At 42.3% G+C, this 16662-nt stretch overlaps 1 protein-coding gene across 10 annotated transcripts in view; it reads right to left on the reverse strand.

The window, feature by feature from the left end:
- Positions 1–213: 213 nt before the first annotated feature.
- The window catches only part of rimbp2 (RIMS binding protein 2), a 279113-nt gene continuing 262664 nt past the window's right edge, over positions 214–16662 (reverse strand). For 7 of the 10 annotated variants that reach the window (XM_037536053.1, XM_037536059.1, XM_037536057.1 and 4 more), the window contains 4 exons: positions 16140–16172; positions 10710–10781; positions 8172–8306; positions 214–3164 (listed from right to left, as the gene is read on the reverse strand). In XM_037536053.1, the coding sequence (XP_037391950.1) occupies positions 2997–3164; positions 8172–8306; positions 10710–10781; positions 16140–16172 (408 nt within the window). In that variant the 3' untranslated portion in view covers positions 214–2996. Of the gene's footprint in view, positions 3165–3437; positions 7121–8171; positions 8307–10709; positions 10782–16139; positions 16173–16662 lie in introns of those variants that run through there. The other 3 variants (XM_037536063.1, XM_037536062.1, XM_037536056.1) reach the window with 2 other exon arrangements.

Here is a 16662-nt window from a genome sequence, read left to right on the forward strand (position 1 = left end):
AAGACACCGTGAGGAAAGCTTGCACTGTCAGATTATAAAGTTGAATGTACAAAAAAGGCAGTCTGAAAAGCAAGTATAAACATTTAAAAAGAATGTACAAATGGACAAAGTACAAAAAGAGCAAGTCACTCAAACAACATGTAGAAGCAATGCTCGAGAACGTATGACTTCCTGACTGAAAAAAAAAATTAGACATATATATATATGTGTGTTAAACTATATCCATGACTATTATTTTGGCTGAAAATTGTACAAGATATACAGAATGTCTTCATACATTCCTTTTTTTTTTTTTTGGCAGTCTCACTCCAAACTCTTATGTTAGAATCTTCGATCAGACAAAGTGCAAAATGAAACGATGGAATGAGGAAGAGAAAAAGAGAGTGGAAATCATTATTTGAGAGAGAGAGAGAGAGAGAGAGAGAGAGAGAGAGAGAGAGAGAGAGAGAAAAGGAGGAAATACAGTACAAGCACGAGTACCTAGTTAGCCCATCCTGACATGGTAGCTCTGGGAGGTTGGAAATGCCTCTGGGCCTTACATTCACAGCTCTAACGTCTTCTGGGAAAGTCAACAGAAATCACTCAGTCGCTCATCAGTCCAGAACGTCACATCAGCTCTACCGGAAAATAAAATGAGCTTGATTCTAATGCTAGCGTTACATTTTGGAGAGAAACTACGACTGCGAAAGACTCGAATCATCCAAATGATCCCCCTGATTGGCTTGGAAAGCAACAGTTTGGTCTGATTTACGTATTAGAGGCATGAATCCCACCCCCTTCCCCTCCAGTCCTCGAGCCTTCGACTCCGTGTGAGGTTTTTGCAGTAAGCAGCACAACACTGAAACAGTTTGCATGAACAGAAAGCATTGACACGAACGCACACAGTACAAACGAGACAAATTTCACCCGCCCGACTGGCCGCCACACAAACCATTGTGCATTTTATAAGGCAAATATGAGGGGGCTGAGCCCCACTAGGAATTTCATGACCACCCAAAACTGGGAAACTAGTCAAAAGTGGCAGGGTGCATTAGTATTTCATATTTCCCCTCCGTGGAGGGAAATCCACACACGTTCTATCCACAGTGCTTCCAAAACACATCTGTTACTTGTGCTAAACCCGTAATAACTTGTGCTAATATCAAGTTGTAGCATTCTCCCATCCTGAGGCCTTTGGATGCCGTGTAATGTGCTACGGGCGGCTTTTAGGTTCTGATCATGAAAACGTTTTGAGAGTCGCTACGACTATCGATTTATTACTGCATGATAAAGATCAAAGCCAGAGCTCACCATCCCAGAGAAAAGTCTCTCCCAACTCCACACTGTTGTCTGTACATTCAAGACCGAGAGGTTTCGTAGCGTCTCTGTGCTTGCAGTAGAGGACACGCAAACGGAAAACGAGGTATAAAAATCGACTAGTTTGGTCTGTGGTCATGAAAACCCCAGTTTCCACCCTTTTCCTTTTCTCCTTTTCCATTTCATCGTCAAAAATGAACCTTAAATTAACCTCTTAAACCCTAAGGCTCTGCATGTGGGCCCACCACTGCTGCAAATTCAGAGGGGGGACCAAGGGGAACATGCTCCAACTTTTTTGCAGTTATCTGGTTGTTGAAAACAAGTACATGGCTTATATTATTGATAATGTTTTCCATTAAAGGTGCAGTGTGTGAAATTTAATGGCACCTAGCAGTGAGTTTGCCGTTTGCAGCCAACTGAATACCCTTCCCTCACCCCTCCCTTTCCAAGCGTGTAGTAGAACCTCCTGTTGCCATCACGTTTTTCACTTCATTGACATCAAGGATTCACCATTGCTTGCTTCATCTTGTGCTAAATAACATGATCCTCCCTTTGTCAAAATTCTCACACCGGCAGCCACTTCAGAGCCAGTGATTAGATTGTCCATCCTGGGCTACTGTAGAAATATGGTGGCGCAACATGGCGGGCTTTGTTGGAGGTGGATCGTTCTAAGTTAACGAAAACACAATGATTCGCACTAACAGGTGCTTTACAGGTGGTTGTACAGTAATGAAAACGTGGCTTTGTATAATAGATCCCCCTAAAACTTACACACTGCACCTTTAAATTTCCCACACCAGTCATGCTACATTTTCATTTCAGGCTAAAGTGAAAAGGCAGCGCCTACTAAACACCGTCTCTGACGATGTGCACCAGCACTTAGTGAAGCAGGTAGCATAATGCTGCATTCCGCTTTACTCGGAAGTGGGAAGCCGAAACTTGGAATTGCGTCACTTTCAACCTGCTGTTAGCAACAAGCTAGCCAGCTAACATTAGTAACATGAGCGGTAACTTACACATTCATGATGGATTTACCTTCTCAAAGTGAACTTCATGGTCAATGTTATATTCGAAACAACTAATGTGGTCACATGCTGACTCATCGAAAATGCATATTACTCAACAGAAGGGGTTCTTTGTTCCCATTGACGACGTGAGCACTTCATCGGAGCACTTTCCGAGCAGGAATTCACAGCTAAGGGGGCGTTTTCTTTTATCTTTCCTTAGTTGGAGGTGAGAAATTCCAAACTGTGAACTTCAATTTAATGCAGCATAGCAGCTTCAAGGCATAATTATCATGTAATGTTGATCTATCTACACTACAGCGCATCCACATGTCACTCCAGTTCATAATGCTGTTTGTTTTTGTTTTACTACTGAAACGTGAATATCGGAACTTCTACTTTACTTACCTACTGTCATGTATGAAATCTAGCGCTCTATGTAGACTACAGCCTTCCAATGCTGCCCCCCCCCCCACCAAACCCAAATCTGAGGCCCACAGCACAGAACGCTGCTGAAAAACGTCCAGACGTTATGGACCATTAAGGAGTCCGAATAAGCCTAGGGTTCAAGAGGTTAACAGAAATGGAAGAAAGATGGGAGAGTGTTTCTTTTATTTTGTCCCCTCGCTTTGCCAGACTGTGTCTATACAGTCTATACACCACTGACCCGAATGGAAGAAGGTGGAGCACTGAACCCTATTTCACAGCACCGAGCCTTTTCAACAGTTTCTTTCCTCTGGAGAGCAATCCTTGTTTCTTAGGGATGGTTTGGGGCCGTCGTGGGGCGGGGCTTCCGGGCCCCTGGGGCCGCACTGTGTGTGTGGCGCTTCGTCTCGGAGAGCCCCCCGCTTTTTCCACGGGAACCTAATGGGAGACCCGTAAGGGACAGTTCAGGGCTGGGCGGCATAAAAAAGGTTTCTTTTCTCACAGCATCCCAACGTCACCACTGCACATCCAACCCTCAAAGTCCTTTCTGTCCCAGCAGGCCCACCATACAGTACGTGTGGGGGGGAGGGGGGTAATGGAAATATACAAACCACACGGTGTACACAATCAGGGGAAATTCACTCCACATAACAGCTCTGGCTACATTTTGGTCCAATTTGGGTGAAAAAAAATGCTTCTGCTTTGCTTAGGTTCCTTTCCCTGCCCTTCATGAAAAAGCCTTTTTATTTGTTTTTAAACACAGATGCTACGATGCAATTGAGAAAGATTAAAAATACATAAAAGGTGCTTCTTGCTACTAGAAATGTTCTTCTAAACACAGTATTCATGTCTACTTTTACAATCTATTCATTACTGACCCCCCTGAAAAAAATACATTCACATACAGCTGGATTACAGATGGGCACAAACGACAGATCTTAGCCGTTTAGCTGTCACTATATCATGTACACAGTCTATTAAATGAATGATAAAGAGAAAAGATGAGTTTTTAATTTACCAGTCTCTGATGTAATCTATCACCTTTCGGGCATGGTTACGTCACCAAGGGACCTGAAGCCAAATCAAACCTGCTTAAAAACACTTAATTTACAATGTACTCCTAAAAAAGGCTCTAAAATGGACAGACACTTAAAATAACAAACTCTGGGAATGCAATTCTACTCTCCAGGGATGGAAATCATGTTATTTTGTGTTTGCCCGCCATTCCTTTGAGAAAAAGTGCACCTCACACATGCTTCGTTAAAGAAACAGCCAGCCACAAACACCTTGACAGTACAGTCGGTCAACTCATGCTCCGCCCACAAAGGAGTTCATCTGCGAGGTTGGACAAACTTTACAGAACGTCAGCATTAATGCATTCAAACGGATGAGAAACTGTAGCGCACAACTCAAGATATGTTAATAATACCCAAGAACACAGAAAGATTTTGCATGCTGTGAGACGGACCGACAACAGAAACAACACACTATCTTGGTGCATTTAGAAACTATAAATTGTGCCGGATAATTATACGCTGGCAAGAAGGCGCCGACCACTGAGTTGTGAAGGTAGGGGGTGGAGGCAGTGCTGTGACTGGCAGCCGCAGCAGCAATTGGCCAAGCAGCTAACCTAGCAGGTTGCAATCTTGGCCTTCCATAAATAATAAATAATATCAACACAGAAGTAAGGCAAAAACACCATCTAACACAGTCACGCAACTGACTGCATGCCGTGCTGCTTAATATTGAAGTGTTGATTTAAAAGCCAGTCATGACAAAATACAGTCATATGCAAAAGTTTGGGCACCCTTGATCAGAATTTATATTCTGTTGGTTTTCTCAGTGAAACACTTCTGCAAGTTTTAGCGTTCGATTACTGTTTATTTTCTGAATTTAACAAATTCTAACAAAAAGAAACAAACAAAATAAAAACACATAAAAGCCTGTACATATTTTATATTTTATGTTTGTCCAATATGTTCAACTCAGCAAATGGACAGAAATTGTGCACTAGGCTGCTAGGGTGGCACTGGCCTGACCCGACCCGACTACGCCTTGGCTACGCCTCTGCGTCCAACCTGGCAATAGTAACAACACATTTTTGCATTTGTGGGCGGAGCAAAAAGTTGGTGTTGATTCTGTCTCAAAGGAACATGTTGGGGGGTGCGCAGCTTCTCGAGGGGAGGGGAGGGTTTGGTCCCTGCCGGGGCGCCAACACTACTGCACACCGCAGAGAAGAGAGAAGAGGGGTGGGGTTTTGGGGGGGAGGTTAAGGTTTCAGGGGTCAAACTCGGACCTTTGTCGTGCAACAATGGCCGTGTAGCTTGAGCCATGAGTTACAGTAGGAGTCAATGAGACAGACACTGTAATGTACAACACCCAGAGAACCAACTGAAGATACCAGCTCAGCCCGTCTAATGCACTGGCACTGGGCGCCTGTTGCCTGGAGCCGACCAATCACAGCTTTCTGTTACTGAAGTCGACCAATCACAGTTTTCTGAACTGCTCCGTAGAGACAGGCAGGGAGGGAGGGGGGAAGGCAGGGGGTCAGAAAATGTGAAGTAGCAATAAGACTAATGATATGAACCAGTAGAGGGTGTATTCATGACTATTTTGAGTGTGTGTTTACAACACGGATCAAAAGTTTGGAATCAGTCTCATACGTAATGTAAAACTAGCATAAGCTTATTGTAATATCCATCCTGTGCAAGTGATAAACAAATTATGATATTTTAGAATAGAAACGGCAAAAACTATAAACAGAAACAAACTGCGACATAACTGTGAATGAAACACAGCATCAGGTCTTTGAGCTAGCTAAGCATTTTCTCTTCGTGATAGGTTGGGGTGGGAAGAGGTGAAACATGACACTATTGGTGGTTAATATTATTTTTCCCCACCCACCAGTGCACGATGATGTCATAAAAAGCTAGAAGCCGTTTTATAGGCGGCGCAAAAGTCATTCCATTTTGATGGAAGATTAAAGGATCACAAGAACGAACTGTGTTAATGATATATGACATGAATTAACAGGGTAAACAAGGTCAGCTTTGATTTCAGGTTTAACCGACTAAGAAACCAAGAAAGTGGTACAGCACTGAGAATAAAGTTCAAATAACATGACTATCCAGAATGTTTCACTTTTTAAATAGTAAAATAAATTGAGAGGCAGATCATTTGTGTAAAAATGACTGTAAATAGGTTACTATAGTGCATTACTTGTAATTGAATGACTTTGTGCTCAAAAACACATGAAATATTGAATAAAACATTCAAAAATACACTGTCAACTAGTATATAATATAAAAGTTACAATGTATATTTATAATATACACACCTGCATTTTGTATAATTTATCCAAAATTATTATGATAGCTGATTCCAAACGTTTGAACGGTAAATTATGTAACATGAAATATTAATAGAAATATGAACACTGTGTGTCATAATGTATATTTCTGAGAGTTCCTCCGCTGATCAGGCTACACTTGGGAATGTAACGTTGGATACTGTAGCTGATACTACATGATTGATGCTTGACTGGCTGATACCACAGAGATTTTTTAATGTATTCAGTGGCGTAGCATCCAGGTAGGCAGGGTATACTCCTGCATATGGGCCCCATGATTAACTCTGGCTTCTTATGTTGCCAATCTGGAAGCGCCTTCGCTTCCTTTCAGTGTAAAACTTACCTGTAATAAGCAAATGTAATATGTTTGAATGTTACCGAGCCACTGTGCCAGCACTGAAGGTGCACTGAGCTTTGTGTCGAGCACAGTGAGGTTCCTCTCCCATAGTATTTAGACTAATTCATATAGGCTAATATCAAAAACCTCTACTGATATGTTATACTAGGGGTGGTCAATAGGACTCTATTTATTGTCATTGTGATAAGTTGCATCACAGTATGCTTGTCTGAGTATAGTGTGTATGTGAAATGGTGAATCAGTGTATTCCAACCTCAAAGATGAAATACTGTGTAGCATAAAATTCTTGAAGCATGGTTTTTTTGCCCTATTGTCACCTATTTATACTTCATTTTATCACACATCATTCTGCCATTAAATCGTAGTACCCTTGGCTCACCTTTCACCTGTTTTTGTCTCGGATTAGGAAGGAGGCCCAGTTCCAAAGCCTGGGCCGACTACGCCACTGACTTCATTTGTTTATGCTGCGTTTACTGGTTTATGTATCTATCGCGTGTTCATTTTGCATTCACTAATGTGTGTTCGTGTCTGTGCCTGTATGCATGCGTATTGCGTACCAGGGGGCAACAGTAAAGGGGGGCCCATGTCATCTGCATTAGACGAGGACAGCGTTACGTTTGGTATCCTCAGTCGCTCACTTACGTGAGGTGTACTGAGCCGTTACGGAGTGAAATGAACGCTCTTCTTCTGGTTTGCCAAGCGGGTGAAGGAAAAGGAAATACAAAAAAAAACAACAGCGGCATGACGCAAATGCATCTCAACAGCCTGCACAATGAACAATGAGAGAAACGTAATCACAGAAAGTAAGGTTACAGGAGAAATCTCTGAGCAGTCCTGTTGAGCAGAACAGTGATCAACAGCAGTTTCCTCTATTGTTTTCTTTTTTTTTCATAGACCATAACACAGTACCTACATTACTCTTAAAATCTATAGATAAAATCACTTCTCAAAGTATAGATCTCTCTCTCTCTACTTACATTTTGTCACTGTGTGCAAGCTCAAGAGTCAGAAGTTAAATATCAGCAATATACAAAAGAACAATTCCTTTGGAAACATATACAAAAGGTTTTTCTCTTGCTTTTTTTTTTTTACTGGTCTCAATCTTTTGCAATGATATAAAAAAATGTTCACGGAGGAAATCAAGCATTTCGAAAGAAGGGGCATGCACTTCTACAGCTCTACATGGTTTCATCTCTCTGTACATCAAAACTATTTCCTCTATTATAAACGTTATTTTCAGATCGGACACACTTATATTCATAAAGCATCTATTACAATGCTTGATATGAGTCAAAAATAATTAAAAGTCTGGTGCCCCCCCCCCCCCCCCCCCCCCGCAAGCTTTACAAATAATAACCATAAACAATGCCAGTCATCTGACACTCCTCTGTACATGGCTTCTCTTAAACAATGCTTTATGAATATCGCACCATTTTCATAACACACAACCGCCTTTAAGTCTTTCATACAGGCTTTTAACATTAATAGAATTTTTTTCTTGGAAGTGGTAGGTTGGTGGGTGGCACATCTCGGAATCTCCTTTTCTTTATTTCTTTAATGATCCACCAAATAAAAAAAACAACAAAAAAAAAAAAACAGAACAGAACAGCCGTCACACAACACGAAACAGAAAAAAAAAACAAAGCGCATAGAAAGAAGGAAGGGAAAAAAGAGAGAGATAGAGAGAAAAAGAGAGCGGATGGATGACAGAGGGCTAGTGGTGTGAAACGGGGTGTACCCTTTTGGTCTTTGTCCGGCCAGGGTGGTCCTGGGGATGCCGGCTGGGGGGCTCTGTGAGGTAAACCTCCACATCATCAGGCACTTCTTCCAGAAAGTTAGAGGGCACCAGGCCTTTGTGTCCATTCAACTCTCCCTAAGAGACAACACAGAGGAGAACATGTGCCACCACCGACCCAACAACCCAACAACACACTCCCTCTGGACTGGTATTAGGGAAATCCTCAGGCTGGTTGATTGAAACCTGAAGCAAAAAAACTAAATTTCACTTCTGTTGCACAATGGAAATTCCCAGGCAACTCGTTTGAATGAATAACCTTCGCTTAGAGTGAAACCTGACTTCTCCTGAGCAGAAGGTCCGACTAAAACAGGATCACTACCTTCCACATTGTCCATAAGTGATGGCGTTGGAAAAGGATCTTCTTCGTGGATCAGATCTTTGGACATGAGATCTTTGGTGGAGATTACAGGAAGTATCTCGGTGGATGCTAGATCCCAGATATCTCGCTCCTCGACAGCCAACTGTTGTTAACTGGACATTTTTTTTTGGACAGGAGGACTTGAGGACTATTATTATTATGATATTACAAATCCAATTACATAACAGTTTGGACAACAGATAAAATGCTAATGAAACCGGATTCTGTGATTTACACATCTACTTTAACTGGTATTTGACGAACAACAGTACAACTTCATTTTCTTTGTAAATATAGGCTCATTCCAAAAAAAGTTTGAAGAGAAGCAATTTAAGATTCAAAAACATCTGTAACAGCTGATGTCATCATGCCTGGCTGTAAAACGAGCATCCAGGAAAGACAAGAGTCCTTTATGAGCAAGGATGAGCTCGCCACTTCGCCAAAAATGCTTCAGAAAAATATCGAGCACTTTAAAAACAATGCTCCTCAGTGAGGAATTGCAAGTATTTTAGGCATTTCACTCTATATAACACAAAACATCATCAAAAGATTCTGGGAATCTGGAGAAATCTCATAAAGGGCAAGGCCAAAAACTACAACTGAATTCCCATGACGTACAACCTCTTAGAACGCACTGCATTAACCCTCTCAACAAGTCAACATTGACACATGCAACATCAAAGGGTGTCGTACATAAAAGAATCTCTAATCCAGGTTTGAGTGGCACTGTGTTTTTGGAGATTTCTATTCATTCATTCATTCATTCATCATCATTAGACCACTTAGTCCAGAAAGGGTCACGGTAGCAGCTGGGAGAGCAGAGAATCCCAGACGACCCTGTCCCCCGCAACTTCCTCCAGCTCATTCCGGGAGGCGTCCAGGGGGAATCTTGATTGGATTCCTGAACCACCTCAACTGGCTCCTCTCAATGTGGAGGAGTTGCAGGCTCTACTCCGAGCTCTTACCGGATGGCCGAGCTCCTCATCCTATCGAATAGAGTGGAGCCCACCACCCAGTGAAGAAAGCTCATTTCCGCTGCTTGAATTCGGGATCTCATTCTTTCGATCATTACCGACAGCTCCTGACCATAGGTGAGGGTCGGGAAGTAGACCGACCGGTAAACAGAGAGATGGCTCAGCTCCCTCTTCACCACTACAGTCTGGTACAGTGACCGCATTACTGCTGCCGCCTGACCCAGCCTGCGGCCGATCTCACGATCCCTCTTCCTATCATTCGTGAACAAGACCCCAAGATACTTAAACTCCTCCACCTAGTGCAGGTCCCCTCCCCTTACCTGGAGCGGGCATGTCATCATTTTCCCGGCTTTTATTGGAGACTTTCTAAAATACATCCATAATGACAAATCCAACACTGAATGTCCTCTGAGATTATTTCTCCGTTTCTCCGTGTTGAAAGAGTTATTGTCGTTGTTAGTAGGGCTGTTAGCCACCCACTGATGCCCTGGGTTGAGTCTGTCGACCAGTCCAAGGCTGCATTCCGGACTCGTCGCTGGAACAATGCTACCCTTCCGGGCAAAATGCAAGTACATCTCCAGCATGCAGCATTCACAAATGACTTTTTTCCCCTTTTATCTACGACGTCCTTTGACATCGTCGACCTGAGAGGGTTAAAAACTGGCATGCTTGGGTGATGAATGGACTCGAAAGCACATCTGCTGATGCATCACAGATCATGCATCCAATTACTACTTCTGAAACTAATCTTCTAATCTTTGTCAAACAAAAGGTAAAGCAAGGGAAAATCTCCAATCCGACCCCCGTTTAACTGTAACGTGGTTATTTTTCACCTGGATGTCAAATAAGGGGATTCTAGCTTGGCTAGACTGTATGAGAGCTGCAGCATTGAGCACAGTTGCCTTTCTCCAACCATCTTACCCATGATGAGCACAATAAATGTGGTATTAATGTAGGATTTCACATCACCCTACATGTTTAAAAGTTCAGTTATGGTCACATGTGGTAATCCTTTACTTTTTTTACTGTTACAAGGGGCAGTTACCATGGTTAACCACCACCGGATCCAGGCCTAGTCTGAGTACTGAAGTACTGAAGTACTGAAATACGAAATATGAAATAAAATATACACATAACTGTACTCACATAATAAAACCCATCTTCATCGATTTCCCCAAACACCGTTATCACATCCCCAGCACAGAAGGTCAGCTCAGCCTAAAGGAAGACAACAACACAAGCTAATTCATCCACTACTAATACAAAATAAAATACATTTCTCTTTTTAAAACCTTGATGGACTGATCTGAAATGCTACTCGTTACACTTGGTTATCCACATGAACTGTATTCAACTGTAAAGGGGCACTGTTACATTATTTCTTTGAGATGAATATGTGGCTCTGTAGTCAGACATTCATATCAAAATAACGGAAGAGTGCACATGCTCACAAAAATTGAAATAAATGAATCTTTTTTGGCAAAAAAAATCCAAATTTACAGAATTTTCCCACTTGCGCCAAATGTATTCAGTTAAAGGCACGTTTGGTGTCTGGAATCTGCTTCTTAAGTTTTACACCAGAGGTACAAGGCTAATGTTGTCGCCTAGCTCAGAGACGGCAGTAGGGGCCTTAAAGCCAGAATTTTGCCTGCACTTCTGTCCATTTTTATAATTAAACAGCGTCTCAGAAACCACATAAGCAAGTCTACTGCATTTTGAGACTCCTTAACACCCCAACAACTCAACATACAGCTAGTTCCAGTACTGTTTAACATGCCCTCGCCGACTGTGCCTCACCACTTCCCCTCAGGAGAATCCCCGACGCCGTTTTAAGGGCCATTTCATTATTGTTTTAGCTCCAGTGAAGGGTGACAGGTAGCTTTCGGAGGGGTGTCAGACAGAGTGTTGACTTCAGCAGCACGGCTTGCCCACAAGTCATTTCCTTTCCCAAAAAATGGCAGGCAAAGCGTATAGTTTATTAGCCATAGTAAGAAAATGCTTTCAAATGCTTCATATTTCAAATAACATTAATTTTGCTATGTTCGGGTAGCAAACGAGTCCATCTGTAATGCATGACTGCTGATACAGCTTCACTACCTTAATCTGCTCGCCGACAAAAAAAGCCAACACACCACAGATTTCAATCCAAGTGCACAGCCAGGCGAAGCGATTACTCACGAGAGGTGTGTACATTATGATCAGATATCTCAAAAAACATTCTGAATGACTACATTTGCATGGCTGGAATATTAGCTCACTAAGCCGAGGGTGAGTGTGTCCCAACAGAACAGTCCACTCTTCCCTGTCCCCTCTTACCGTTGCAGTGTGAGTGGCCACTTGTGTAACACAGGACTGACGCACTTCAGAGCGGTGAGTTGAAGCTGGCAAAGGCATGATAAAAAAGTACTGAAATGGGGCCAGAATGTGTGATGTGTGATACCACGTTCATGACAACTGGGAGCTCGGAATCCTGCTTCCCACCTGCTCAGCTGTTTGAGGCCGGAAAAGAAACAAATACCCACAGTAAGCACTCATTTGGCTGATGTGTGTGTGTGTACAAAGCTCCTAAAGTGTTTACAGCTGAATTAAAGAGCCGAGTAGTTACTTTAAAAAGCAGATGTTGGTCATGGCAGTTCACTGCTGATACAGTGAAGAGGTGCAGTTTGATAAAACATCCTGCACGGCTTAAACAGCTTAAAGAAATAATTCAGGGAAAATAAAATGCACACAGTTTTCCATTCACCCCAGATGTAGGTGACTGGCCAAGATGTGCTTGTAGTCCGAATTCTGCTTCATTATTTCAGAACTGGAGCGGCAGGGTTAACACTGCTAACAAACACTAGAACCCAATAGTCACCCAGTAGTTCAGAGTAAGTCATACTAAAGCAATAAGCCTCTTGAGGCTGTGTGTTACTACGATTTTATCACGGGAAGGGTTTTCTTAGGCACGGCACGAAGCGGAGCGCCTGAAACCTCCTGTCCTGTGATGCAGCAAGCAAACTGCAGCAACTCTTATTACTTTCGTGAAATGGTGGCCTACATAAAATATGAAGAAATACACATTAAAAACAAAAATAATGTATTACATTTTATAAATGAACAATTTCATTAATGATAATAGTCGACATAATCAAGTATTCCGCCAAGAAATGTCGCTCCTTTAGTGTTCGGCATCCTTACCAAGCAACCACGGAGCTCTAATGGGGAGAACGAATGAATTGGTCGCCCGTCACTTTTTGTCATATAACAATGAACATAGGATAACATAGCACTGTTTAAAGCAATGGCCAGTAAGTACTTGTTGGCCACCAAATTATCCCCGCGAGTCTTATTCAGCACCAATCCAGCGGTGCCCTCTTCTCACGCTGGGGCTGAATCTCAAATGGCTCCATGCTCCCTACGTAGTGCACTATGTAGGAGCTTAAATACTGGATACTGGATCCTGCAGCCCAACGGTGTAAAATATAGCTAAGAAACACTCATTTAGGATTCAGCCACATTACTTGCTAAATGACGCACTATTTGGCTGTAGAGACTAGAATTTCGAAACTTTATTAGCTAGCACTCTATTTAGGGAATACAGAGCCGTTTGGGATTCAGCCTTAAACAAGGACATTTGAAGCTTCATTCAAGTGACACTGTTAGACTTTTATACTGCAGTTTTACAGTGAATCACATCGTAAGTACTTTAATCCAAGCCTGTGTCTAGTTAAGAACACAAGTTGCCAGGCCCTCAGTTTAAACAAAAAACGGGTTCTTACTTCGTAAGTACACTCCGTGATCCATACAAGCACCATGAGAGTCAAAGATTATTCCATTAACAGCACAAGGGATTTTCGTTCAGCTCTTGTGACGAGTCATAGGCGTGCTATATCATGGATTTGAATGCGGCCCAGCCAATCAGATTTTAGGACCGGAACTATCCGTTTTATAATGTGTCCTAAACCACATAAAGTCTGCATAAACTCACTGAAGACCTGCTGCTTGTGCGATTGAGAGACGTTTTTGCCGATGCTTTTTTGAGCCATTTGGGTGACTATTGAGGTTGTCGCCAGCGATAGCCTCACTGCTCCAGAAAGTAAAGAAACAAAATCCAGACTCGAAGCACATCCTGGCAGATTGACTACATTTGGAGTAAGTGGAAAATTGGGTACAGTTTTGGGTCATAACATTTTTGTTGAACTATTCATTGTATTAACTTTACAGTTATCGTCACTATACACAAACAGGACATCTTACATGTGATATCTTACTTTGAGAAACTCAAAGTCGGCTTAAAACATGCCTCTAAGTCTTATTCTATGAGCGCCAACATGTTGAAATGATGCCATGGATTAGCAAGTGGGAACTCTTTAGAAACTCAGATTTTCCAAGTGGAAATTATGAATTTGAAGGATGTTCAAATGGATTTTTCCCCAAGTAGGAAAAAGCGAATGGACTTTTTCTTTTCAAAATGGAAACTTCCCAGTTCCCACTTGGTCCTGAATGCAGCATTAGGCCTGCAGTTTGCCCAGTGCTGATTGGGGTATGTAAGCTTGCATTACTTTCTAGCTAATTAGCATGGCAGCTCCAGTGCAAAAGTTCAGAGGCAGAAGGGGAAATTGTGTAAATTGCATAAAAATATATGCAGGTCTGTAGCATAAACACACACGCAGGTCCAATCACATCTTCAACCAGGTCCAAATACTGATTACATACATACATAGTAATAACACTAGTTCATGGATGTCCATTCCAAAGCACACCAACCACACTAATGAAGAACTCTCACACACACACACACACACACACACACACACACACACTGACACAGAGGGCAGCTCTGAGGTAAGGCAGGTTCAGCTGAAAGCTGTGTGCACACACAGTGACTGTGACCTCTCCTCCACAGCACGTACCAGACAGACACAGGCTGTGTTTCAAGTAAGCACTCCACACTCCCCTCCTACCGGAACTCACTCACTGCACACCGTTACTGCTGGTTTAGTCATGCAGCCATTCATCCAGCCCTCAGAGACGCCACAGAACGACACAGAACACTTGACGTAGGCATTTCCTGAACATTCCACAACTTCCAGAGAGTAACAACTGACTTTCTCCAGCATGCCATCTAGTTAACTGGTCTGAACGTGAAATGCTTTGTCATTTCTGAGAGAAGCGACTCTGAAATGGAGAAAAATATATATATTTTTTATTTTGCAAATATAAACACTTTTAAACTGAAAGCCAAACAATGTACAATTTAGTTTGAATGAAACTGAACTGTACAAACTACACATGCATCGAAGGAACACTCCAGAATTGTTCAACCTGAGCTCCGTCTGTGTGAATGTGACTAATTAGCCCAGGAAAAAAAACAGCTTAGTAACAGGGCAGAAAACTCACTGATGCAAAATACACTCTCAGAAAATGTAGTAAATGTTAGGCTCCATGGTACAAACAACATCAATGTACCTTCAAAGATACAAAAATGTCCTAAAAGGCCCCATATGATGAGAAACCACATTTCCCAGGATGTAAACGACATCAAACTCTTTCATTCAAAATAAATGAGCAACAGTTGGTATAATTTACCATAATTTACAGTCCACAAAGTCTGCACATAGAAACTGTGCCGCAAAAGTGGCTCGTTCCCATTTAACCACCTGTACGCCTACAGCAGTTTAGCCCTGCACAACATTCATGCTGAAGTTGTAAGGACCGTTTCAGCCAGCATTGCTTGCTTGTTGAACAAGAGGGTGGCCAATCAGAACAGAGATCATTTACATATATCATTCATTAAGATCTAAAGTACCTTAAATTAGTTTTAGTTTCTCAGGGGAAAGGGCCATATTTGTACTGTTTCATAGCAAGTTATTAAAGTTAAGAGCCTGTATTGAAGACACAGTGCATAAAGTCAATACAGAAAATGGTGCACTCTTGAAAAGGATGGTTCTTCAAGGGTTCTTTAGTAAAAAATGGTTCTATGAATAAGCATGAACACTCAAAGAAGCTTTTGCGTAATTAAAGGGTTCATTGCTTCAATAGGGGTTCTTTGGATTGATGGAGAATGTGCTGTAGAACATTTTGGAAAAGGGTTCACCAAAAAGGGTTCTTCTGTTGCTACTACCTTGACATCGTAACAACAGCAGAACCCATTTGGGTGCTATACAGAACCATATACAACACATTCCCCATCAATCTGAAGAACACTTTCACCATGTAAAGAACCCCTTAAGCATGCAAAAGGTTCTTGGTTCTATATAGAACCATTTTCTTTACTAAAGAACCTTGACGAGCCATCGTTTTTTTTAAGTACAATGTTCAATTATATACCCTATCTCAAAGTACTGACGACGTACTATTGAGACCACAGTGAAAGTTTTTCTGAGAGTGTAGAAGTCAGTGGGCAGGTGCTGAAGACAGCGGTTAGGCTAAAGAACAGTGGGGTATTCCTTCATGTGAGCTAATGCGCCATAGACAGTCCAGGTGCTCATGCAGACAGTAGGAGTGCGGAGTGTAGTGAGCTCCCTCAGTAGGGAATAGAGTGTTATTTGGAACAAGGCCCAGCGAGTGTATTCTCACTCTTTCCCCACTCACCTCATCACTCAGTCTGATGCCCTCATAGTGGGCCTGTGTGGCAGCGCCAACGCAAAGGTGAGAGTGAGTGACAGCGGGTGGAAAACAGCACTAGCTATGGACAGCTGATACACAATGCAGTACATACAGATACGCTTCAGCTCTTTACTCTGTGAGCTACTCAATAACAGCGGACATAGAATATCGTTGCTGTCGGAACAAAACCTCGTACCTCCATTCTCAGCTTTCAGTGTAAGTCAAAGTAGCAGGATTTTATCCGGTTGGTTTAGTCATCCTGACATTCTGATGCAGTGTGAAGGGCGGCTGGCATGTTCACATTACAGTCGTGTGCACAAGCGTGAACATCCCAGGTCAAATGACTTGTTTTTGATTTTCTAAGTGAAAGCAGCACATCTTCTACAGAGACCATACCTGGGAGTGTTCAGGGAGTGTTCGCTAATTGCATTGCGCCATTTCAATTTCATTCCCTGAGTTTAACCCTGACAAAAATCACGACGTCCAAAATTCGCCGTGACTTTTGCAC

Source organism: Pygocentrus nattereri, chromosome 29 (assembly GCF_015220715.1).
Source record: "Pygocentrus nattereri isolate fPygNat1 chromosome 29, fPygNat1.pri, whole genome shotgun sequence".
NCBI lineage: Eukaryota > Metazoa > Chordata > Actinopteri > Characiformes > Serrasalmidae > Pygocentrus > Pygocentrus nattereri.